General features: G+C 40.8%; 1 protein-coding gene across 1 annotated transcript in view; it reads right to left on the bottom strand.

The window, feature by feature from the left end:
• Positions 1 to 587: 587 nt before the first annotated feature.
• The window catches only part of PRSS38 (serine protease 38), a 38,360-nt gene continuing 14,744 nt past the window's right edge, over positions 588 to 24,203 (bottom strand). The window contains exons 4-5 of the mRNA XM_043910781.1: positions 1,673 to 1,812; positions 588 to 1,200 (exon numbers count right to left, since the gene is read on the bottom strand). Coding sequence (XP_043766716.1) covers positions 946 to 1,200; positions 1,673 to 1,812 — 395 coding nt within the window. The 3' untranslated portion in view covers positions 588 to 945. The remainder of the gene's footprint in view (positions 1,201 to 1,672; positions 1,813 to 24,203) is intronic.

The raw sequence follows: 24,203 nt of genomic DNA on the forward strand, positions 1-24,203 counted from the left end.
TTTCCTTAAATTTCCCCATTTCTTCTTTGGAATTTGATCTCTAGCCTTCTGTCTCTACTGGGATCAGTTTCAATAAATTAGTTATTTCCTAAAAAGTGATACTTTTCATTTGAATTTATTTACATAGAGTTGAATAATATCTCTTAGGATTTCTTAAACTTTTTATGTTCAAAGGATATATCCCCCTTGTCATTTCTTGTTTTGTGTATTTTCAGTCTCACATCATATCTTGATTAAGTTCATGATGTCCTTTCTTACTTTTTGATTTTTTGTTAAAATTGGTATTTCTAAAATGTTAGTTTTAATGTTTTCTGTTGTTTAGCTTTTGATTTCTGCTTTTACCTTTTAAGTTTCCTTTGGGTGCCTACTCTCAGCTCATGTTTTCCATTTTCCAAATTAGATGTTTAAGTATTTAATACTCTGATATTGATAGGTCTGTTTTTAAGATGATGACTTTCCCTCTGCCCCAGCTTTGGTCACACCCTGGATTCTATATCCAGACATGGTTGTCCTTTCTAGACATGCTGTAGTTTGATTTATCCTTCTGTCACCCTTCTGTCAAGGGTGACATTCTGACAAGTGTTCATTCTGACAAGGCAGGGTGATGAACATACTCTGCATGTGAAAGGGAGGCTGTACTCTGTGTAGAAAGATAAATATAGGATTTCTGGGACACTTGCTTTGTAAATATTTAATATCTTCTCAAATCTTAGGTGCCTGGAGCACTCAGCAAATGTCCTCTGCCCTCCCATGAACCGCCGCCCTTCTGTGGTGAGACCAGCCTCTGCCGTGCTCGGCGTGGCCCTTAGCAGTCTCCCCCCCAACCTTGCGTGTGAGCTTGGCTGATGGCCCTCACTTTGCTCAGGTGTGTGAGGACTTGAGGGGCTGGAGCTGGGCAGGGATGGAGGCATGCAGCTGTGAGGAAGCTGGGTGAGGCTTTAGTCCTTACAGCATTGACAGGGCAGCCAATGAGGTCATAAGGACGTTGATGATGGCCCCCGGAGTAGGGGAGAGGGCAGGGAGTGGCTGAAGAGGTAAGAGTGTGTTTTCTATGTGACGTTGAATCCATCTCGAGAAAAAGGAGACTCGGGCAAAAACTGTAGGAAACATAGGGTATGTGCAACCCTTTCCCCAGCTCACTACTCCAATTTGCACCCAGGTATGGTTGAATTCACAGACAAGTGGGCTCCCAGAATCACCCTGGAAAAAAGAGGAGTTTCTTGTAAACTGGGAGTTCGGGGCCTCCTGCATGAGGGTGGCCCAGTGCCAACCCTGTGGGATGGAGCCAGGCTCCTGCCAGTCATGCAGCCCCACCTTGTCAATGGGAAGGCCCTGCTGCAGGCAAGCAGTGTTCACGACACTGTCCTGCAAGTAGAGGGTAGGTGCTGTGGGATGACAGTCAGCATGGCCGCTGGGAAAACGTGGAGCCCTGGGCTGCTCTGGCCAGCACTGGGGTTCACAGGGCCTGACGGAGGCCTGCGTTGCATTTGCACATAAGCCACCTTGTGGTCCCCCACTCAGCCCATGGCTGCGTGGAGATGTACGTCTGAGCCCCATAAGAACAAGGATGCTGGGGACCATTGACCCGCCCAGTAGAAGTGCTCCTGGCTTAAAGCATATATAACATCTGAAATCCCTGGGCTTAGCCTCCCATTCCTGCAGTGGGTCACACCTGACATGCAGTCTTCATGTCCCTGATGTTTCCGGCACACAGCATGTCTGGCTGAATGTTTGTTTGTCCATAGAGCAGTCGGCACAGGTACAATGGGACCAGAGGCAGCTGTACCTCCTGCAGCTTGTTTGACGTGTCACCTGTCAAAAGCAGTGTAGGCCCAGTGAATGGTCTTGTCATTCCTTTTCCCCACGGCACACACTGGAGCTCCCCCAAGGCTTAGTGGGCTCACACCAGAGCTCCTTCTCTTGCTCCCGCCCTCCACGTGGCTCCCTTCTCTGCAATGGAGACCCAGGCTTTTGTCAGTAAAGCTTAAATATGTGCCACATGACACTTCCTAAGAGAGATGTAAGAGCCAAGACTTGGTTCATCCCATTACATTCCCATTGTCACAGCTCAAGTGCAAACAGCTCCATCAGCTGAGTCCCTGGGTGAGAGTGAGTGGATGACAGAATGTGTGCAAGAAAGTAGCCTCCAAAAGTTTTGTGGGTTGTCATTCCACGTGTCCTTGTCTATACCAATGGATATGGTAATTGGTCCTAGGAAACCTGTACTTGCCTGACCAATGTGTAAGTGATCCTGTTCTACCTAGAAAGGGGTTATTCTCATAGGTTAAAGACAGGTCTGAGTGGGTATTGGTGGGGGTGGGGTGCTGAATTTGGGGATAGTGTAGTCTGTGGCAGGGGGGAATTAGTTTTAGAGTAAACAAATGTGTACCTCAAAGGAAGATGATGGGAAGCAGAATGTCAGCAGTGTTTGTGGTTTCTATTGAGTGCATTGGCAAGGCAGTATCAGGAGAGGAGCCATGGAAGAATTAGATGGTTAATAGAAGGAATAAAAAAGCTCAATGTTGGTGATCCTGGAGAAGCAATGTAGTACAATGCAGTTGGAAAATACTTTTAACTACTAAGCCAGCTAAAAATCTATCTGAGGCTTTTCGTTGTGCCCACAGCGAGGTAACTAGGAGTGAACTTGCCTCTACCATAAGCTAGCAGCAAACATATTTACCTAGGAGGCAATTATTTCCCATTCAGCGTGAGGCAGGGCATGGCCGTGGCCCCTGAGAAAAGAGGACAGATGAGGTAAGGTCTATAAGGGCCTCATCTTCCTTCTTGGGGCACATTCCAGGCTGTGACATGAAGAGGAGCACAGGCAGCTAGAATCTGCAAAGATGGATGCCAGAATCAGGGCACTCCAGAGCGAAGGACCCCTGAGGGAGCCCAGGAGGCCTCAGTGCCTGCAGTGTGTCGTTGGACCCTGAGCCATGGGGACACCGTATGCAATTCCACAGGAAAGGCAGAGTGGCCAGATTAGACTTCATAGTCCCCAGAGCTCACACGGGTCTAGAAGGCTGAGCTGTAACCAGTTAAGAGTGAAGAGCCTTGTGGAGCACCTGGGACATTGAATGAAGACAGTGCAGAGGTAGGATAAAATATCCCTGTCATGTTTACACAGATGCCGAGGCCCACACGGAACCAGGTGGACAGAGATCCAGACTGAAGCACTCTGAAAATGATTAGCACAGCACAAAGGAAGAGGTGTAACACAAGTGGGAGGGAGAAGTCAGCTGACTATAGTTTCAATGAGCCATTCAATTGTGGGCCAGTGTGCCAGTTCAGAATGATGAGAAATCGGACAAGAGGAGGATTGCACTCACTGGTAGGTCTTTCTCCTAGGCCTTCACTAGCAGCTCAGGCAATATACCTGGGGCAAAGCAAGGGACCATAGAGAGAGCATCTCAGTGTAGGTGTTGAGAAGATTACCACCTACCACTGGGGACCTGAAAGCACACATTTTTCTTACCTCTCACATATGGAGCAGAAGCCTTCTATTGGTAGTGTGTGGTGGGAGGCACCACATGCTCCTATCCTCAGGGCCTAGTACAGGTGCACTATTCTGGAGGAAGAGTAGAACAGGCCCACATCCCTGGAAAATCTCAGATGCCAAGACCAACCGCAGAAGCCACAACCCAGTTCAAGTTCTCACTAGCCTGAATCAGACCTTCCCCACCCTGACGGTTTAGCAGAAGAAGAGGAATGCCTGTTTTGGGGTACAGAGACTTTGGTCTTAAGTGTTCTTCTTTAATATCTGGCATTCAACCAAAAATGAAAAGATACACACACACACACATACACACACACACACACACAGGAATGGGGGAGGGGAAATAAAACACTGGACCCACTGTCAAGAGATGTAACATTGAACAGAATCAGACCCAGAGATGACTGAAACATTGAAAGTATCTGAAAGGAACTTTAAAGTAGCTATGATTAATACGTTAAAGGAATTAAGAAGTAAACAAGCATGAAAAAATGAATAATTTTAAAGTAGATATATGGAAACTATTAAAGAACAATCAATCGGAAATGCCAGAAATACACACTATCAGAAATTTTAAAATTTCTTCAACAGGTGTTTCAGCAGACTGGACACAAATGAGGAAAGAAGCAGCAAGTGTGAAGATAGGTCAATAGCTATTATGGCTGAAATACAAAAGAAACAGAGTGGAGAATAAAGCAAAACCTTAAGAGATGTAAGAAAGTAGCAGTGTAACACATGTGGAATTAGTTCCAGAAGAAGAGAGTGTAGGGCATAAAAAATGTGGAGATATAAAGGATAAGAATTTTCCAAGATTAAAGACTATAATAATCACAGATTCAAGAATTTCAGAGAACCCCACACCAGAATAAAAAAGCAAACATCATAGTCAGTGGGTTCCCTGGTGGTCCAGTGGTTGAGACTCCACACTACCACTGCAGGGGCATGGGTTCGATCCTTGGTTGGGAAACTAGGATCCCGCTGGCCACGTAGTGCAGCAAAAGAAAGGGAGGAAGGGGGAAAGATCGTAGTCAAATGGCTGCAAAATAAAGTCAGGGAAAATCCTAAGGCAGTGAGAGTGGGAAAGTATTTAACACAGAGGATCAAGGATAAGAGTTACAAGTTTTTCATTAAAAACTATGCAAGTCAGAAGACAGTCAATCAGACTCTTGCAAAACAAAATTAAACCAGAAAACTGTCTACCCAGGATTCTATTATCTAGGGAAATTTTCTGTAAAAATGAAGGTAAAATAAAGACTTGTAGTCTGACAAACAGACCTGTAGCTCTTATTCACTGTTGAAGACAGTGTAAAATTGTACACACACTTTGGAAAATCCTTTGCAGTTTCTCAAAACTACATGAATATGTAATTTCACTGTCCTGTATGCACCCAACAGCAATGAGAGCACATGTGCATAGAGACAGTTGTAAAAGAATGTTCATAAGAGTTTTCTTCACACTACCCCAAAACTGAAACAACACAAATGTCAGTCAACAGAAGAATAGACAAATAAACTTTGGTATTTATGTGATGAAAAGGCAAAAAGATATGACACTGAAAATGAACTCCCCAGGTCGATAAGGTGCCCAATATGCTACTGGAGAAGAGTGGAGAAATAGCTTCAGTTCAGAAAGACTGAAGAGGCCAAGCCAAAGTGAAAACAGTGCTCAGTTGTAGATGTGACTGGTGATGGAAGTAAAGTCCAATGCTGTAAAGATCAATATTGCATAGGAACCCAGAATGTTAGGTCCATGAATCAAGGTAAATTGGAAGTGGTCAAACAGGAGATGGCAAGAGTGAACATTGACATTTTTAGGAATCAGTGAACTAAAATGGACTGGAATGAGTGAATTTAATTCAGATGACCATTATATCTATTACTGTGGGTAAGAACCCCTTAGAAGAAATGGAGTAGCCCTCATACTCAACAAAAGAGTCCAAAATGCAGTTCTTGGGTGCAATCTCAAAAATGACAAAATGATCTCCGTTTGTCTCCAAGGCAACCCATTCAATATCACAGTAATTGAAGTCTATGCCCCAGCCACTAATGCCGAAGAAGCTGAAGCTGAATGGTTCTATGATGACCTACAAGACCTTCTAGAACTAACACCAAAAGGGGTGAGATGGGGAGGGAGACAGGAGGGAGGTTCAAAAGGGAGAGGATATATGTATACCTATGGCTGATTGATGCTTTTGAACTGTGGTGTTGGAGAAGACTCTTGAGAGTCCCTTGGACTTGAAGGAGATCCAACCAGTCCATCCTAAAGGAGATCAGTCCTGGGTGTTCACTGGAGGGACTGATATTGAAGCTGAAACTCCAATACTTTGGCCACCTGATGCAGAGAGCTGACTCATTTGAAAAGACCCTGATGCTGGGAAAGATTGAGGGCAGTAGAAGAAGGGGACGACAGAGGATGAGATGGTTGGATGGCATCACCAACACAATGGACATGGGTTTGGGTGGACTCAAGGAGTTGGTGATGGACAGGGAGGCCTGGCGTGCTGCAGTTCATGGGGTCACAAAGAGTTGGACATGACTGAGTGAGTGAACTGAACTGAACTGAACTGATGGCTGATTCATGTTGAGGTTTGACAGAAAACAACAAAATTCTGTAAAGCAATTAATCTTCAATAAAATAATAAAATTTTTAAAAAGATATCCTTTTCATCATAGGGAACTGGAATGCCAAAGTAGGAAGTCAAGGTAAATTTGAGGTAACAGGCAAGTTTGGCTTTAGAGTACAAAATGAAGCAGGGCAAAGGCTAACAGAGTATTGCCAGGAGAACATGCTGGTCACAGCAAAAACCTTCTTCCAACAACACAAGAGATGATTCTACACATGGACATCACCAGATGGTCAATACCAAAATCAGATCGATTACATTCTTTGCAGCCAAAGATAGAGAAGCTCTATACAGTCAGCAAAAACAAGACTGGGAGCTGACTATTGCTCAGATCATGAACTCCTCATTGCAAATTTCAGACAAAATTGAAGAAAGTAGGGAAAACCACTAAGCCATTCAGGTATGACCTAAATCAAATGCTTTACAATTATAAAGTGGAAATGACAAATAGATTCAAGGGTTAGATCTGATAGACAGAGTGCCTGAAGAACTATGGACAGGGGTTTGTAACATTGCACAGGAGGTGGTGATCAAAACCATCCCGAGGAAAAGATATGCAAAAAAGCCAAAATGGTTGTCTGAGGAGGCCTCACAAATAGTTGAGAAAAGAAAAGAAGCTAAAGGCAAAGGAGAAAAGGAAAGATATACCCATTTGATGCAGAGTTCCAACGTATAGCAAGGAGAGATAAGAAAGCCTTCTCAGTGATCAATGCAAAGAAATAGAGGAAAACAATAGAATGGGAAGACTAGCACTCTCTTCAAGAAAATTAGAGATACCAAGGGAACATTTCATGCAAAGATGGGCACAATAAAGGACAGAAATGGTATGGACCTAACAGAAGCAGAAGATGTTAAGAAGAGGTGGCAAGAATACACAGAAAAACTATACAAAAAAGATCTTCATGACCTAGATAACCACAATGGTGTGAGCACTCACCTAGAGCCAGACATCCTGGAATGTGAAGTCAAGTGGGGCTTAGGAAGCATCACTATGAACTATGAAGCTAGTGGAGATGATGAAATTCCAGTTAAGCTATTTCAAATCCTAAAAGATGATTCTGTGAAGGTGCTGCACTCAATCTGCCAGCAAATTTGGAAAACTCAGCAGTGGCCACAGGACTGGAAAAGGTCAATTTTCATTCCAATCCCAAAGAAAGGCAATGCCAAAGAATGTTCAAAACTGCACAGTTTCACTCATCTCACACACTAGTGAAGTAATGCTCAAAATTCTTGAAGCTAGGCTTCAACAGTACGTGAACTTCCAGATGTTCAAGTTGGATTTAGAAAAGGCAGAGGAACCAGAGGTCAAATTGCCAAGATTTATTGGATCACTGAAAAAGCAACAGAATTCCAGAAAAACATCTGCTTCATTGACTATGCAAAAGCCTTTGACTGTGAATCACAACAAACTGTAGAAAATTCTTCAAGAGATGGGAATACCAGACCACCTTACCTGCCTCCTGAGAAATTTGTACACAGGTCAAGAAGCAATAGCTAGAACTGGACATGGAACAATGGACTGGTTCAAAATTGGAGAAGAGTATGTCAAGGCTATATACTGTCATCCTTTTTATTTAACTTATATGCAGAGTACATCATGTGAAATGCCGGGCTGGATGAAACACAAGCTGGAATCAAGATTGCCAGGAGAGATATAATTAACTTTAGATATGCAGATGACACCACCCTCATGGCAGAAAGTGAAAAGGAGATAAAGAGCCTCTTCATGAAAGTGAAAGAAGAGAGTGAAAAAGTTGGCTTAAAACTCAACATTCAAAAAACTAAGATCATGGCATCCAGCCCCATCACACTTCATGGCAAACAGATGAGGAGACAATGGAAACAGTGACTGACTTTATTTTCTTGGGCTCCAAAATCACTGCAGATGGTGACTGCAGTCATGAAATTAAAAGATGCTTGCTCCTTGGAAGAAAAACTATGATAAACATAGACAGCATATTAATAACAAGAACATTACTTTGCTGACAAAGGTCTGTCTAGTCAAAGCTATGGTTTTTCCAGTAGTCATGTATGGATATGAGAGTTGGACTATAAAGAAAGTCTGAGCACTGAAGAACTGATGCTTTTGAGCTGTGCTGTTGGAGAAGACTCTTGAGAATCCCTTGGACTGCAAGGAGGTCAAACCAGTCAATCCTAAAGGAAATCAATCCTGAATATTCATTGGAAGGACTGATGCTGAAGCTGAAGCTCCAATACTTTGGCCACCTGATGGGAAGAACTGACTCATTGGCAAAGACCCTGCTGCTTGGAAAGATTGAAGGCAGGAAGAGAAGGGGATGACAGAGGACAAGATGGTTGGATGGTATCTCTGACTAAATGGACATGAGTTTGAGCAAGCTCTGGGAGATGGTGAAGGACAGGGAAGCCTGGTGTACTGCAGTCCACGGGGTTGCAAATAGTCGGACACCACTGAGCGACTGAACTGAACTGAATATTCCTCAAAATAAAAAGGAATTGAAGATACAAGGAAAACATGAATAATTCTTACAGACTATATTGAGTAAAAGGGTATTCCGTTTATATATAAAGTTCAAAAACATAAATGTAATGGGTAAATCACAGAAATCACAACAAAAGCTACCCTAGAAGAAAGAGCTTGGCTGCAAAGCAGTAAGAGAGCTTTTTGAGGTGATGAAAATGTTAAATGTATTGGTTTTAGTGTTTCAAGAATGTTTTATATAGAAACAGAAATAATTTAAAAGTTAGAAAAATGATCAGAGAAGCTCTCTGAAGAATATTCAGTGATGAGCTGAGTAAGTGGAAAACAGTGGGGTCTTATGAGCTGAGGTCAGAGACATCTTTTTTGGGTAATGTTCAGGAATTTGCTGGTGTGGAATAGAAGTGGGAAATAACTAAGAAATATGTGTTGTATTGAAGTCAGAACCCATGCAATGTTATCTAAGCAACCTAAATAAAGATGGGGCTACTTTTCAGTAATTTTTGGTTTCTTGGGAATTGTAAAACTGAGAACTACAAAACTTCATTAGGTGGCTCTATGGTTATTTGAACTACTTTCGCTTTGCGCATCTTAGAGCATGTTCTTGCATTGTGGATAATTCTCTGAGTTCTGCTGAGGGAAAGCCATACACTGAAATTGTATCTTTTTTTCCTCTTTTATAAAAATTAATTTTTATTGGAGTGTAGTTGCCTTGCAATGTGTTAGTTTCTGCTCTACAGCAAAGTAAACCAGTTATGTGTATACACACATCAATTAAAGATTTCTTTCACATTTAGGACATTACAAAGCACTGAGTAGAAGTTCTCTGTGCTATACAATAGGTTCTCCTCACTTATCTATTCTATACATAGTAGTGTATATGTGTCAAACCCAATTTCCCAGTTCCTTCCTGCCTCCTTCCCCCTTGGTATCCATAAAGTTGTTCTCTGTATCTGTGTATCTATTTCTGCTTTCCAAATAAGTTCATTTCTATTATTTTTCTAGATTCCACATAAAAGTGATAATATACAATGTTTGTTTTTCTTTTTCACTTTGTATGACAATCTGTAGATCTATCCACGTCTCTGCAAATGGCACTGTTTCATTCCTTTTTATGGCTGAGCAATATTCCTTTGTATATACGTACCACATTTTTTATCCATTCCTCTGTGGATGAACATTTGGGTTGCTTCCATGTCATGGCTATTGTAAATAGTGCTGCAATGAATATTGGGGTGCACTTTTTTTAAATTATGGGTTTCTATGGGTAAATGCCCGGAAGTGGTGTTGCTGAGTCATATTTTTAGTTTTGAGGAGCCTCTGCGCTATTCTCCATAATGGCTGTATCAACTGGCATTCCCATGAACAGTGTAGGAAGCTTCCCTTTTCTCCACATCCTCTTTAACACTTACTGTTTGTAGATTTATTTTTTTTAATTTATTTATTTTTAATTGGAGGGTAATTGCTTTACACTGTTGTGTCCATTTCTGCCATACATCCACATGAACCAGCCACAGGTATACATATGCCCCCTCCTTCTTGACCCTCCCGCTCACCTTCTGCCCTATGCCACCCCTCTAGGTTGTCACAGGGCACCGGGTGGAGCTCCCCACATCATACAGTGAATCCCCGCCAGCTATCTGTTTCACGTGTGGTGATATACATATGCTCCAATGCTGCTGTCTCAATTCGGCCCACCCTCTCCCTCCCCCGATGTGCCCACGAGTCTGTTCTCTGTGTCTGCATCTCTGTGCTTGTGGTCATTCAGCCACTAAATCATGTCTCACCTTTTGTGACCACGTGAACTGTAGTGTGCCAGACTTCCCTGTTCTTCACTATCTCCTGGGGTTTGCTCAGACTCATGTCCATTGAGTGAGTGATGCCATTCAACCATCTCATCCTCTGTTGCCCCTTGCCCTACAAATAGGTTCATCAGTACCATCTTTCTAGATGCCATATATATACCACGTTATACGATATTTGTTTTTCTTTCTGACTGACTTCACTGTGTATAATAGGCTCTAGGTTCATCCGCCTCATTAGAACTGACTCAGATGTGTTCCCTGTTATGGCTGAGTAATATTCCATTTTATACATGTGCCACAGTTTCCTTGTCCATTCATCTGTTGATGGACATCGAGATCGCTCACATGTGTTGTGGGGAACATAGCCTGCCCTGGACATTGAGCAGAGTCTCCCCTTTGCCCTGTGGTTCTCACTGCCCTGTCAGAGGCAGAGGCATCTCCCTAGTTGTTGGAGCAGAGGACCCGCAAGTCTGCTTCTTAGGTGTGTTTCTGGCCTGTGGTGCAAGGTGGGCAGATTTGGAGGAGTCCTCCTGGTGGGGAGGCCACCAAGTGCTCTTCCTCTGGAGCTGTTCACCTGTGGGTGTGCTCCGTTGTGTCACCTTTCACCCACTGTGTGAACTCGCAGATTACACTGAGGCTGGCCCTGCTCTAAGCCCCACTTTAACTGCAGGTGTGATGGTAACTGGCCCTGGTGTCTCCCCGATGTTGCTTTCACCATGCCACCAGAGTAGATCCACTGAAATCTGGTTCTAATTGCAGAAATCCTGGCTCTGGAGCTGTCATGGGTGTACAGAGGCAACTCAGACTTTAGCCTGATCCAACCCCTACATGTATGTGCCCACAAAGTCTACATCTGCTAAAGCTAGGCCTGTCCTGGGCAAGAGAACTTGTCTGTTCAGATGTTTTGTAGGCACTGAGTTTCTAACAAAGTCAGTAATGGGATGTCAGTTCATGGTTTGCTCAAGTGAGAGGAGTAATTTCAACCTTTTTTCCCCTTCGTTTCATGTCCCCTGGGGCTCACCTATGGTTTTGGCCCTACCTCTGTGTGTGACCACCCACAGGGGCCTGCGCCTGAGGCTGCCTGGAGCACTTGGGTCTACCCTGGTTAGGGCAGGGCATAGAGGTGGCACAGCCAGTGGTGTTATAGGAGCCCTGATGGTGACAGGTGTACTGGGGAGTCAGTGGCTGTGAAAGATTCTGCCCCATCAGCAACAAGGTACACAGGAAAACTGGTGGCTATTGGTGTGAGAGATCCAGCCCTGGAGGCAGCCTTTCCTAGCCCCTGTCTACCACACAAGATGGCCACCCTGGTGGGGGCCTTTTCTATCACCTGCTGGCAGGTGGGCAAGGGCCAGTTTCTTCCCCAGATGCAGGGACCCCTCCTCTCCTTCAGCCATCCTCTCAGGGGCACAGGCCCCAAACAGCTCCCTCTCCTCTTCCCCTTCCCTTCTGTCCTCTGTCCCTCCTGGTTACATGGGGATCTTTCTTGCTCATTCCGGTGTCTGAGATCCTCTGCTAGTGTTCAGCCAGTGCTCTGTGAGAACTGTTCCATCTGTAGATGTACTGTTGATGCATTTGTGGAGAGAGATGCCTTTCACATCCTCCTACTCCTCCGCCATCTTGGCTTCCTCTGTGGCTGTATCTTAAATGAAGGTTAAGTCAGAGCCAGGGTCTCATACAGGATGGGAAGATGTATAAAGGCAGTTTCAGCTAGAAGAGAGTGGAACCTGCCATTCTTTTCTTTAGGTCCAAGCTTCTCAATCTGTGGCCTTAGTTCCTGATAGGCAATGGATTCTATGCTCTGGGATCCATGTATATACCATGACTGTCTGTGAAAGATTTGTGGGGAGCATTCTGGGAAATGGCCAAGCAGGAAGCACTAGGAATCTGTCTTCCACCAGGACAAAAGAACTGCACTGGCAGAATTTGACTGACGTATTTTGGAGTTCTAGAATCTACTGAAGATTTGGAGGGTAAATTGCAATCAACGTTAGTCAATTTCAGCTCTTAACACAGTAGCATCTACATCCCTGGGGCAAGCAGCTGTACACATATTCCTGGAAAGCTTGCATACAGCATGTGGGGGCCAGGGTGAGCAAAGAAGACTCTGTACCCTGTATATTGGGGATCTGTGCTTTGATTGATGATTGCTGCTTCTTATCACAGAGGTATACACAAAAAGGGAGGCAAGAATTTATTTACAGGGCAGCAGTGGCGAAACAGACATAGAGAATAGACTTATGGACATGGGGAGAGGGGAGGAGAGGGTGAGATGTATGGAAAGAGTAACAGGGAAACTTACATTAGCATATGTAAAATAGACAGCCAACAGGAATTTGCTGTGTGGCTCAGGAAACTCCAACAGGGACTCTGTATCAACTTAGAGGGGTGGGATGGGAAGGGACATGGGAGGGAGGTTCAAAAGGGAGGGATATATGTATACCTGTGACTGATTCATGTTGAGGTTTGATAGAAAACAACAAAATTCTGTAAAGCAATTATCCTTCAATAAAAAAAAAAATTTTTAAAAAAGGAGGCAACCATTGTTGTTGCACCACCCCCCAATTGTCACAAGCACCTCCTGCTCCAGCTGCAGTGACTTCTAGAGGATTTATGAGGCCACAACCCTTTTCTCTCTTCATTTTTCACTTTTCCTTTTTTGAGATCTAGAAAGAAAAAAGACTAAAGAAAAGCAAACAGAGCCTAAGGAATTGGTGAGACACCATCAAGAAGCCAACATACATTGTGGGTGTCCCAGGAGAAGAGAGAGATAAAGGGGCAGAGAGAGTATTTAGAGAAATAACAGCTGAAAATTTTGCAAATTTAATGAAAAACATAAGTATAAACATCCAAGAGGCTCAACAAACTCCAAGAAAAATGAACTCAAAGGGATCCACACTGAAATACATTATAATCAAACTTTCAAAAGCCAGAGCCAAAGAGGGAAACCTGAAAGCAGTAAAAGAGAAGAGAATCATCACGTACATGGGATTCTCAGTAAGACGATCAGTATATTTCAATCAGAAACCTTGGCAACCAGGAGACAATGGACAGATATAGTCAAATTAATAAAAGAGAAAAACTGTCAACCAAGAATTCTAATCTGGCAAAACTGTCTCTCCAAAGGAGGGAGGAACCAAGCTTTTCCTAGAAATTCCTATACAGTCCATGGAATTCTCCAAGCCAGAATACTGGTTAGCCTTTCCCTTCTCCAGGGGGTCTTCCCAACCCAGGGATCGAACCCAGGCTTCCCACATTGTGGGCGGATTCTTTACCAGCTGAGCCATAAGGAAGCCCAAGAACACTGGAGTGGGTAGCCTATCCCTTCTCCAGCGGATCTTCCTGACCCAGGAATCCAACTGGGGTCTCCTGTATTGCAGGTGGATTCTTTACCAACTGAGCTATCAGGAAAGCCCTGATTTAAAAGAGTTAAATGCATTGTTTATGTTTGGGGACACAAAATGTATAAGATGCAATTCTGTTACATCAACAACCAAATTGGCTGTGGATAGAATCTTAAAGGAGCAGAGTTTTTGTATGTTATTGAAGGTAAGCTGTTGTAAATTCAAATTAAAATGTTAAATGTCATTCCCACGATAATCACAAAATAGCTATAGATTATGCACAAAAGAAAAGAAATTTAAACTTTTTACTACAAAAATATCAACTAAACACAAAAAATAGTCATGCAGGAAATTAGAGACAACAAAGCTATGGAGCATATAGAAAATTTACATCACAATGACACAAGTAATTCCTTCTTCATTGATAATTAAATGTAAATGGATTTAAACTCTCCAATCAAAAGACAGGTTTGCAGAATGGATTAAAAACACATGATCTAACTAAATGTCTACAGACTCACTTCATATCCAAAGATACAAACAAGTTGAAATTTAAAAAAAAGAAAAAGATAGTTCATGGAAATAGTAACCAAACAATACCAGGAGTGGTTATACTAATATCAGAAAAAATAGATTTTTAAATAAAAAAGGAGACCAAAAAGGGATAGCTCAGTTGGTAAAGAATCTGTCTGCAGTGTAGGAGACCCTGGTTCAATCCCTGGGTCAGGAAGATCCACTCGAGAAGGGATGGGCTACCCACTCGAGTATTCTGGCCTAAAGAATTTCATGGACTTTATAATCCATGGGGTTGCAAAGAGTCAGATACAACTGAGCGACTTTAAAAAAAATTAATAAAAGAATACAGCAAGAAGATATAACAATTATAAACATCTACATCAAAATATGTGAAGCAAAAACTGACAGTATTCAAGGAGAAATAGAAAGTTCAATAATAATTGTAGACTTCTATACCTCTTTCAGAATAATGGATAGCACAAACAGACATAAACAAAGAAACAGAGGAGTTAACCAACACAATAAACTAATATGTATCTAGTAGATACATACAAAATATTCCACCCAACAACAGCATAAACATTTTTCTCAAGTACACATGGAGCATTTTCCAGGATAGACCATATTTTAGGCCACAAATTAAACCTCAATAGATTTTAAAATACTGATAGGATGAAAACATCAACATTGAATTTGGCAATGAGTGGAGGTGAATGGTCCTGATTTCAGAGTAAACTGAATTTGAGTGCTGGGTCAATCATTTCCTGAATGAAATTAAAAATGAGACTATTGAAAAGTACGTTGAAGGATTACTGAAGATTTAAGGCAACAACAGTACCAACATAGCATGCAGAAGTCAAACACAGAATAATGGTATAAGAAACTGAGGGGAGAAATGGAGTTGTACTACATTGTGTTTATCTGCTTAACAATAAACTATAAATTGAAGGGAAATCAATTGCATTAATGAATTCAATTTTCCATATTTTCCTACATATACATCCGTTGCTCTGTGTCTTTGCAGCTACTCCCATCAAGAGGTGTAATGTATATTCTCAGTCCTTGGATCTGAATTTTGCCACATGACATACTTTGTCAACGGGACTTGAGCAGACTTGCTGCAAGCAGAGACTTCAAACAATGTATTTCTCCACCACTGCCTGTGAATGTTTCCTGGTCACCCTGCCAGACAGTGAAAGATGCATGAATCAGAGTCAGCACTCCAGCTCAATATGTCACAGGTCAGCCCATAGAGACCGTTATCAGACACACAGGCATGCTCAGCAACTACCAGCAGGACCACACAGCTCAAGACCTGTACTTGTGAAAGTGTTGTACTTGTAAAAGGTAGCATGATGCTCAAAATGTCAAAGACTCTGGGCCCCAGGAGAGACTGGTAAATTTGCTCAATGTGGCATTTTTCAAAGCCCCCCCCCTTTTTTTTTAAAATTTATTTATTTATTTATGTTTTCAGTGGGTTTTGTCATACATTGACATGAATCAGCCATAGATTTACACGTATTCCCCATCCCGGTCCCCCCTCCCACCTCCCTCTCCACCCGATTCCTCTGGGTCTTCCCAGTGCACCAGGCCCGAGCACTTGTCTCATGCATCCCACCTGGGCTGGTGATCTGTTTCACCATAGATAATATACATGCTGTTCTTTCGAAACATCCCACCCTCACCTTCTCCCACAGAGTTCAAAAGTCTGTTCTGTACTTCTGTGTCTCTTTTTCTGTTTTGCATAAAGGGTTGTCGTTACCATCTTTCTAAATTCCATATATATGTGTTAGTATGCTGTAATGTTCTTTATCTTTCTGGCTTACTTCACTCTGTATAATGGGCTCCAGTTTCATCCATCTCATTAGAACTGGTTCAAATGAATTCTTTTTAATGGCTGAGTAATATTCCATGGTGTATAGGTACCACAGCTTCCTTATCCATTCATCTGCTGATGGGCATCTAGGTTGCTTCCATGTCCTGGCTATTATAAACAGTGCTGCGATGAACATTGGGGTGCACGTGTCTCTTTCAGATCTGGTTTCCTTGATGTGTATGCCCAGAAGTGGGATTGCTGGGTCATATGGCAGTTCTATTTCCAGTTTTTTAAGAAATCTCCACACTGTTTTCTAAAGTGGCTGTACTAGTTTGCATTCCCACCAACAGTGTAAGAGGGTTCCCCTTTCTCCACACCCTCTCCAGCATTTATTGCTTGTAGACTTTTGGATAGCAGCCATCCTGACTGGCGTGTAATGGTACCTCACTGTGGTTTTGATTTGCATTTCTCTGATAATGAGTGATGTTGAGCATCTCATAAGAGGATACCCCCTTAAGACTAGAATAGATAACTGTTTTCACCTAATTTCATAGAGACAAAAAAGTTAAAATGAGAAACATAGGAATATGTTTCAAAAGAAAAATAGATAAGACCCTAGAAAAATGCTAATGAAACAGAGATAATTCCTCAGATGAGTTCAAAGTTATAGTAATAAACTAAGTGAACTTGGGAAAAGAATAAACAGTGAGGATTTTAACAAGGAACTAGAAAATTGTAAAAAGACCAGTTAGAGCTGAAGAATACAATAACCAAAATGAAAAATATACAAGAAGGGAATAACATCAGACTAGGTAATATAGAAGAATGTGAGATAGGACTAATGAAATCATCCAATCAGAACAGAAAAATGAAAATAAATTTTAATGAGGATACTTTAAGGGACCTCTAAAATAATGTCAAGTACACTAATATTTGCATTTAGGGGTTTCAAAACAAGAAGAGAGAGAAGAGGGTAGAAAGTGAAGTTGATGAAATTACAGCTGAAAAATTCCTGAGGCTGAAGAAGGAAACATTTTCCAAGTATAGGAAGCACAGAGTTCCACACAAGATGAACCCAAAGAGATTCACACTAAGACTAAACTAAACATAACTAAACAGGCAAAAGTTAAAGATAATGAGAGAATTTTAAAGGCAGCAAAAGAAATACAAATAGTCATATATAAAGGAATTCCCTATAAGGCTATATGTGGTTGTCCTGCACAAATTTTGCAAGCCAGAAGGGAGTGGCATGATATATTTATTTAAAGTACTGAAAGTAAGACTTCCCTGGTGGTCCAGTGGTTAAGATTTTACACTCTCAATGCAGGGAGCTCAGGTTCAACCCCTGGTCATGGAACTAGATCCCACATGCTGCAACCAAGACTTCACATGCTGCAACTAAGAGTTAGCATGCCACAGCTAAAAGATTCCACATGCCACAACCAAAGATCCCACATGCTGCAACTAAGACCTGGCACAGCCAAGTAAAAAAATAAATAAAAATAAATAGTTTTAAAAAGTACTGAAAGGGAAGAACTTACAACCTAGGATACCCTACCCATCAAGGTTATCATTCAGAACTGAAGAAGAGCTAAAGATTTTTTCAGACAATCAAAAACTAGAAGAGTTCTCAATACTAAACTGATCTTACAAGAAATGCTAAAGGATATTTAAATGGAAAAGAAAAGACTACAAGAAGTAAGAATTTATATGAAAGGGAAAAAATATCCCACTAGTAAAGGAAAATAGATATTATTAGCAAAGGCTCTGATCAACCACTTACTAATAGGAAGGTTTAGAGACAAAATTTTTAAAATCAACTATAACAACAGAGCATGAGATGGTTAGATGGCATCACTGACTCGATGGACATGAGTTTGAGCAAGCTCCAGGAGTTGGTGATGGACAGGGAGGCCTGGCATGCCTCAGTCCATGCACTCACAAAGAGGTGGACACAACTGAGTGACTGAACTGAATTGATAACTATAATAAACAAGGAATAGATATGAAGATGTGAAAAACACAAAACACAGGTGAAAGTAGTAAAAAAAAAAAAAGTAGATCTTTTATTTTATTTTTTTCCATTTATTTTTATTAGTTGGAGGCTAATTACCTTACAATATTGTAGTGGTTTTTGCCATACATTGACATGAATCAGCCATGGATTTACATGTGTTCCCCATCCCGATTCCTGCTCCCGCCTCCCTCTCCATCCCATCCCTCTGGGTCTTCCCAGTGCACCAGCCCTGAGCATTTGTCTCATGCATCCAACCTGGGCTGGTGATCTGTTTCACCCTTGATAGTATACTTGTTTCAATGCTGTTCTCTCAGAGCATCCCACCCTCGCCTTCTCCCACAGAGTCCAAAAGTCTCTTCTGTACATCTGTGTCTCTTTTTCTGTTTTGCATATAGGGTTATCATTACCATCTTTTTAAATTCCATATATATGCATTAGTATACTGTAATGGTCTTTATCTTTCTGGCTTACTTCACTCTGTATAATGGTCTCCAGTTTCATCCATCTCATTAGAACTGGTTCAAATGAATTCTTTTTAATGGCTGAGTAATATTCCATTGAGTATATGTACCACAGCTTCCTTATCCATTCGTCTGCTGATGGGCATCTAGGTTGCTTCCATGTCCTGGCTATTATAAACAGTGCTGCGATGAACATTGGGGTGCACGTGTCTCTTTCAATTCTGGTTTCCTTGATGTGTATGCCCAGAAGTGGGACTGCTGGGTCATATGGCAGTTCTATTTCCAGTTTTTTAAGAAATCTCCACACTGTTTTCTAAAGTGGCTGTACTAGTTTGCATTCCCACCAACAATGTAAGAGTGTTCCCCTTTCTCCACACCCTCTCCAGCATTTATTGCTTGTAGACTTTTGGATAGCAGCCATCCTGACTGGCGTGTAATGGTACCTCACTGTGGTTTTGATTTGCATTTCTCTGATAATGAGTGATGTTGAGCATCTTTTCATGTGTTTGTTAGCCATCTGTATGTCTTCTTTGGAGAAATGTCTGTTTAGTTCTTTGGCCCATTTTTTGATTGGGTCATTTATTTTTCTGGAGTTGAGCTTCAGGAGTTGCTTGTATATTTTTGAGATTAATCCTTTGTCTGTTTCTTCATTTGCTATTATTTTCTCCCATTCTGAAGGCTGTCTTTTCACCTTGCTTATAGTTTCCTTTGTTGTGCAAAAGCTTTTAAGTTTCATTAGGTCCCGTTTGTTTATTTTTGCTTTTATTTCCAATATTCTGGGAGGTGGGTCATAGAAGATCCTGCTGTGATTTATGTCGGAGAGTGTTTTGCCTATGTTCTCCTCTAGGAGTTTTATAGTTTCTGGTCTTACATTTAGATCTTTAATCCATTTTGAGTTTATTTTTGTGTATGGTGTTAGAAAGTGTTCTAGTTTCATTCTTTTACAAGTGGTTGACCAGTTTTCCCAGCACCAGTTAAAGAGGTTGTCTTTTCTCCATTGTATATCCTTGCCTCCTTTGTCAAAGATAAGGTGTCCGCAGGTTCATGGATTTATCTCTGAGCTTTCTATTCTGTTCCATTGATCTATATTTCTGTCTTTGTGCCAGTACCATACTGTCTTGATGACTGTGGCTTTGTAGTAGAGTCTGAAGTCAGGCAGGTTGATTCCTCCAGTTCCATTCTTCTTTCTCAAGATTGCTTTGGCTATTTGAGGTTTTCTGTATTTCCATACAAATTGTGAAATTCTTTGGTCTAGTTCTGTGAAGAATACTGTTGGTAGCTTGATAGGGATTGCATTGAATCTATAGGTTGCTTTGGATCATATACTCATTTTCACAATATTGATTCTTCCAACCCATGAACACGGTATATTTCTCCATCTATTTGTGTCCTCTTTGATTTCTTTCATCAGTGTTTTATAGTTTTCTATGTATAGGTCTTTTGTTTCTTTAGGTAGATGTGCTCCTAAGTATTTTATTCTTTTTGTTGCAATGGTGAATGGTATTGTTTCCTTAATTTCTCTTTCTGTTTTCTCATTGTTAGTGTATAGGAATGCAAGGGATTTCTGTGTGTTAATTTTATATCCTGCAACTTTACTATATTCGTTGATTAGCTCTAGTAATTTTCTGGTAGAGTCTTTAGGGTTTTCTATGTAGAGGATCATGTCATCTGCAAACAGTGAGAGTTTCACTTCTTCTTTTCCTATCTGGATTTCGTTTACTTCTTTTTCTGCTCTGATTGCTGTGGCCAACACTTCCAAAACTATGTTGAATAGTAGTGGTGAGAGTGGGCACCCTTGTATTGTTCCTGATTTTAGGGGAAATGCTTTCAATTTTTCACCATTGAGGGTAATGCTTGCTGTGGGTTTGTCATATATAGCTTTTATTATGTTGAGGTATGTTCCTTCTATTCCTGCTTTCTGGAGAGTTTTAATCATAAATGAGTGTTGAATTTTGTCAAAGGATTTTTCTGCATCTATTGAGATAATCATATGGTTTTTATCTTTCAATTTGTTAATGTGGTGTATTCCATTGATCGATTTGCAGATATTAAAGAATCCTTGCATTCCTGGGATAAAGCCCACTTGGTCATGATGTATGATCTTTTTAATATGTTGCTGGATTCTGTTTGTGAGAATTTTGTTAAGGATTTTTGCATCTATGTTCATCAGTGATATTGGCCTGTAGTTTTCTTTCTTTCTTTTTTTTTTTTTTGTGGCATCTTTGTCTGGTTTTGGAATTAGGGTGATGGTGGCCTCATAGAATGAGTTTGGAAGTTTACCTTCTTCTGCAATTTTCTGGAAGAGTTTGAGTAAGATAGGTGTTAGCTCTTCTCTAAATTTTTGGTAGAATTCAGCTGTGAAGCCATCTGGTCCTGGACTTTTGTTTGCTGGAAGATTTCTGATTTACAGTTTCGATTTCCTTGCTTGTGATGGGTCTGTTAGGATCTTATATTTCTTCCTGGTTCAGTTTTGGAAAGTTATACTTTTCTAGGAATTTGTCCATTTCTTCCAAGTTGTCCATTTTATTGGCACAGAGCTGCTGGTAGTAGTCTCTTATGATCCTTTGTATTTCAGTGTTCTCTGTTGTGATCTCTCCATTTTCATTTCTAATTTTGTTGATTTGGTTCTTCTCCCTTCTTTCTTAATGAGTCTCACTAACAGTTTGTCAATTTTGTTTATCTTTTCAAAAAACCCAGCTTTTAGCTTTGTTGATTTTTGCTATGGTCTCTTTAGTTTCTTTTGCATTTATTTCTGCCCTAATTTTTAAGATTTCTTTCCTTCTACTAACCCTGGAGTTCTTCATTTCTTCCTTCTCTAGTTGCTTTAGGTGTAGAGTTAGGTTATTTATTTGACTTTTTTCTTGTTTCTTGAGGTAAGCCTGTAATGCTATGAGCCTTCTGCTTAGCACTGCTTTTACAGTGTCCCATAGGTTTTGGGTTGTTGTGTTTTCATTTTCATTCGTTTCTATGGATATTTTGATTTCTTTTTTTATTTCTTCTATGATTTGTTGGTTACTCAGAAGCGTGTTATTTAGCCTCCATATGTTTGTATTTTTAATAGGTTTTTTTTTCCCTGTAATTGAGATCTAGTCTCACTGCATTGTGGTCAGAAAAGATGACTGGAATGATTTCAATTTTTTTTTAATTTACCAAGGCTAGATTTGTGGCCCAGGATGTGATCTATTCTGGAGAAGGTTCCATGTGCACTTGTGAAAAAGGTGAAATTGTTTTGGGGTGAAATGTCCTATAGATATCAATTAGGTCTAGCTGGTCCATTGTGTCATTTAAAGTTTATGTTTCCTTGTTAATTTTCTGTTTAGTTGATCTATCCATAGGTGTGAGTGGGGTATTAAAGTCTCCCACTATTATTGTGTTATTGTTAATTTCCCCTTTCATACTCATTAGCATTTGCCTTACATATTGCGGTGCTCCTATGTTGGGTGCATATATATTTATAATTGTTATATCTTCTTCTTGGGTTGATCCTTTGATCATTATGTAGTGTCCTTCTTTGTCTCTTTTCACAGCCTTTATTTGAAAGTCTATTTTATCTGATATGAGTACTGGGACTCCTGCTTTCTTTTGGTCTCCATTTGCATGAAATATTTTTTTCCAGCCCTTCACTTTCAGTCTGTATGTGTCTCTTGTTTTGAGGTGGGTCTCTTGTAGACAGCATATATAGGGGTCTTGTTTTTGTATCCATTAAAGTAGATCTTTTAGAATGTGCTTGAATTGAATTGGCTATGAGTTTGAACCAGTAAATATAGTCATAGGTCAAAATAAATGGTAACCACAAATCAAAAACCTACAGTAGACACACAAAAACTAAAGAGAAAAGAGTACTAAAGAAAACCATCAAACCGCAATGGAAGAGACAAAAATAATAATAACAGAGAATAACTAAAAAGCAACAAGAAAACAAGTAACAAAATGACAAAAAGTACATACGTATCAATAATCACTTTAAATATCAATACACTAATGTTCCCATCAAAAGACAGAAAGGGGCTAACTGAATGAAAAACAAGACGCATCTATATATAGCCTACAAGAAACTCACTTCAGAGTTAAAGACACACAGAGACTGAAAGTGAGGGGATGGAAAAAGTTTTTCCACACAAATGGAACCAAAAAGAATGCTGGGGTGGCAGTACTGGCAACAGAAAAAGAAGATTTTAAATAAAAGTCTATGACAAAATACCAAGAAGGGCATTATACAATAAAGGGATCAATACAAGAATAGGATATAATGTTTGTTAATATTCATGCACCTAATATGTGTGTATATCAGTTGCTCAATTGTATCCAACTCTGTGACCCCATGGACTGTAGCCCTTCAGGTTCTTCTGTCCATGGAATTCTCCAGGCAATAAAATTGGAGTGGGTAGCCATTCTCTTCCCCAGGGGATCTTCCCAATCCAGGAATCGAACCTGGGTCTCCAGCATCACAGGTGGACTCTACTGTCTGAGCCACCAGGGAAGCCCATGCACCCAACATAGTACTATGCTGTTTCTGGATGGAATGTTCTATAGATAGCTATTATGTCCATCTGGCCTAATGTGTCTTTTTTTTTTTCATTTATTTTTATTAGTTGGAGGCTAATTACTTTACAATATTGTAGTGGTTTTTGTCATACATTGACATGAATTAGCCATGGATTTACATGCATTCCCCATCCCGATCCCCCCTCCCACCTCCCTCTCTACCCGATCCCTCTAGGTCTTCCCAGTGCACCAGGCCTGAGCACTTATCTCATGCATCCAACCTGGGCTGGTGATCTGTTTCACCCTAGATAATATACATGTTTCGATGCTGTTCTCTCAAAACATCCCACCCTCGCCTTCTCCCACAGAGTCCAAAAGTCTCTTCTGTACATCTGTGTCTCTTTTTCTGTTTTGCATATAGGGTTATCATTACCATCTTTTTAAATTCCATATATATGCGTTACTATACTGTAATGGTTTTTATCTTTCTGGCTTACTTCACTATGTATAATGGGCTCCAGTTTCATCCATCACATTAGAACTGATTCAAATGAATTCTTTTTAATGGCTGAGTAATATTCCATTGAGTATATGTACCACAGCTTCCTTATCCATTCGTCTGCTGATGGGCATCTAGGTTGCTTCCATGTCCTGGCTATTATAAACAGTGCTGCGATGAACATTGGGGTGCACATGTCTCTTTCAATTCTGGTTTCCTTGATGTGTATGCCCAGAAGTGGGATTGCTGGGTCATATGGCAGTTCTATTTCCAGTTTTTTAAGAAATCTCCACAGTGTTCTCCATAGCGGCTGTACTAGTTTGCATTCCCACCAACAGTGTAAGAGGGTTCCCTTTTCTCCACACCCTCTCCAGCATTTATTGCTTGTAGACTTTTGGACAGCAGCCATCCTGACTGGCGTGTAATGGTACCTCATTGTGGTTTTGATTTGCATTTCTCTGATAATGAGTGATGTTGAGCATCTTTTCATGTGTTTGTTAGCCATCTGTATGTCTTCTTTGGAGAAATGTCTGTTTAGTTCTTTGCCCATTTTTATTTTATTTTATTTTACTTTATTAGTTGGAGGCTAATTACTTCACAACATTTCAGTGGGTTTTGTCATACATTGATATGAATCAGCCATAGAGTTACACGTATTCCCCATCCCGATCCCCCTTCCCAC

Source organism: Cervus elaphus, chromosome 9 (assembly GCF_910594005.1).
Source record: "Cervus elaphus chromosome 9, mCerEla1.1, whole genome shotgun sequence".
Taxonomy (NCBI): domain Eukaryota; kingdom Metazoa; phylum Chordata; class Mammalia; order Artiodactyla; family Cervidae; genus Cervus; species Cervus elaphus.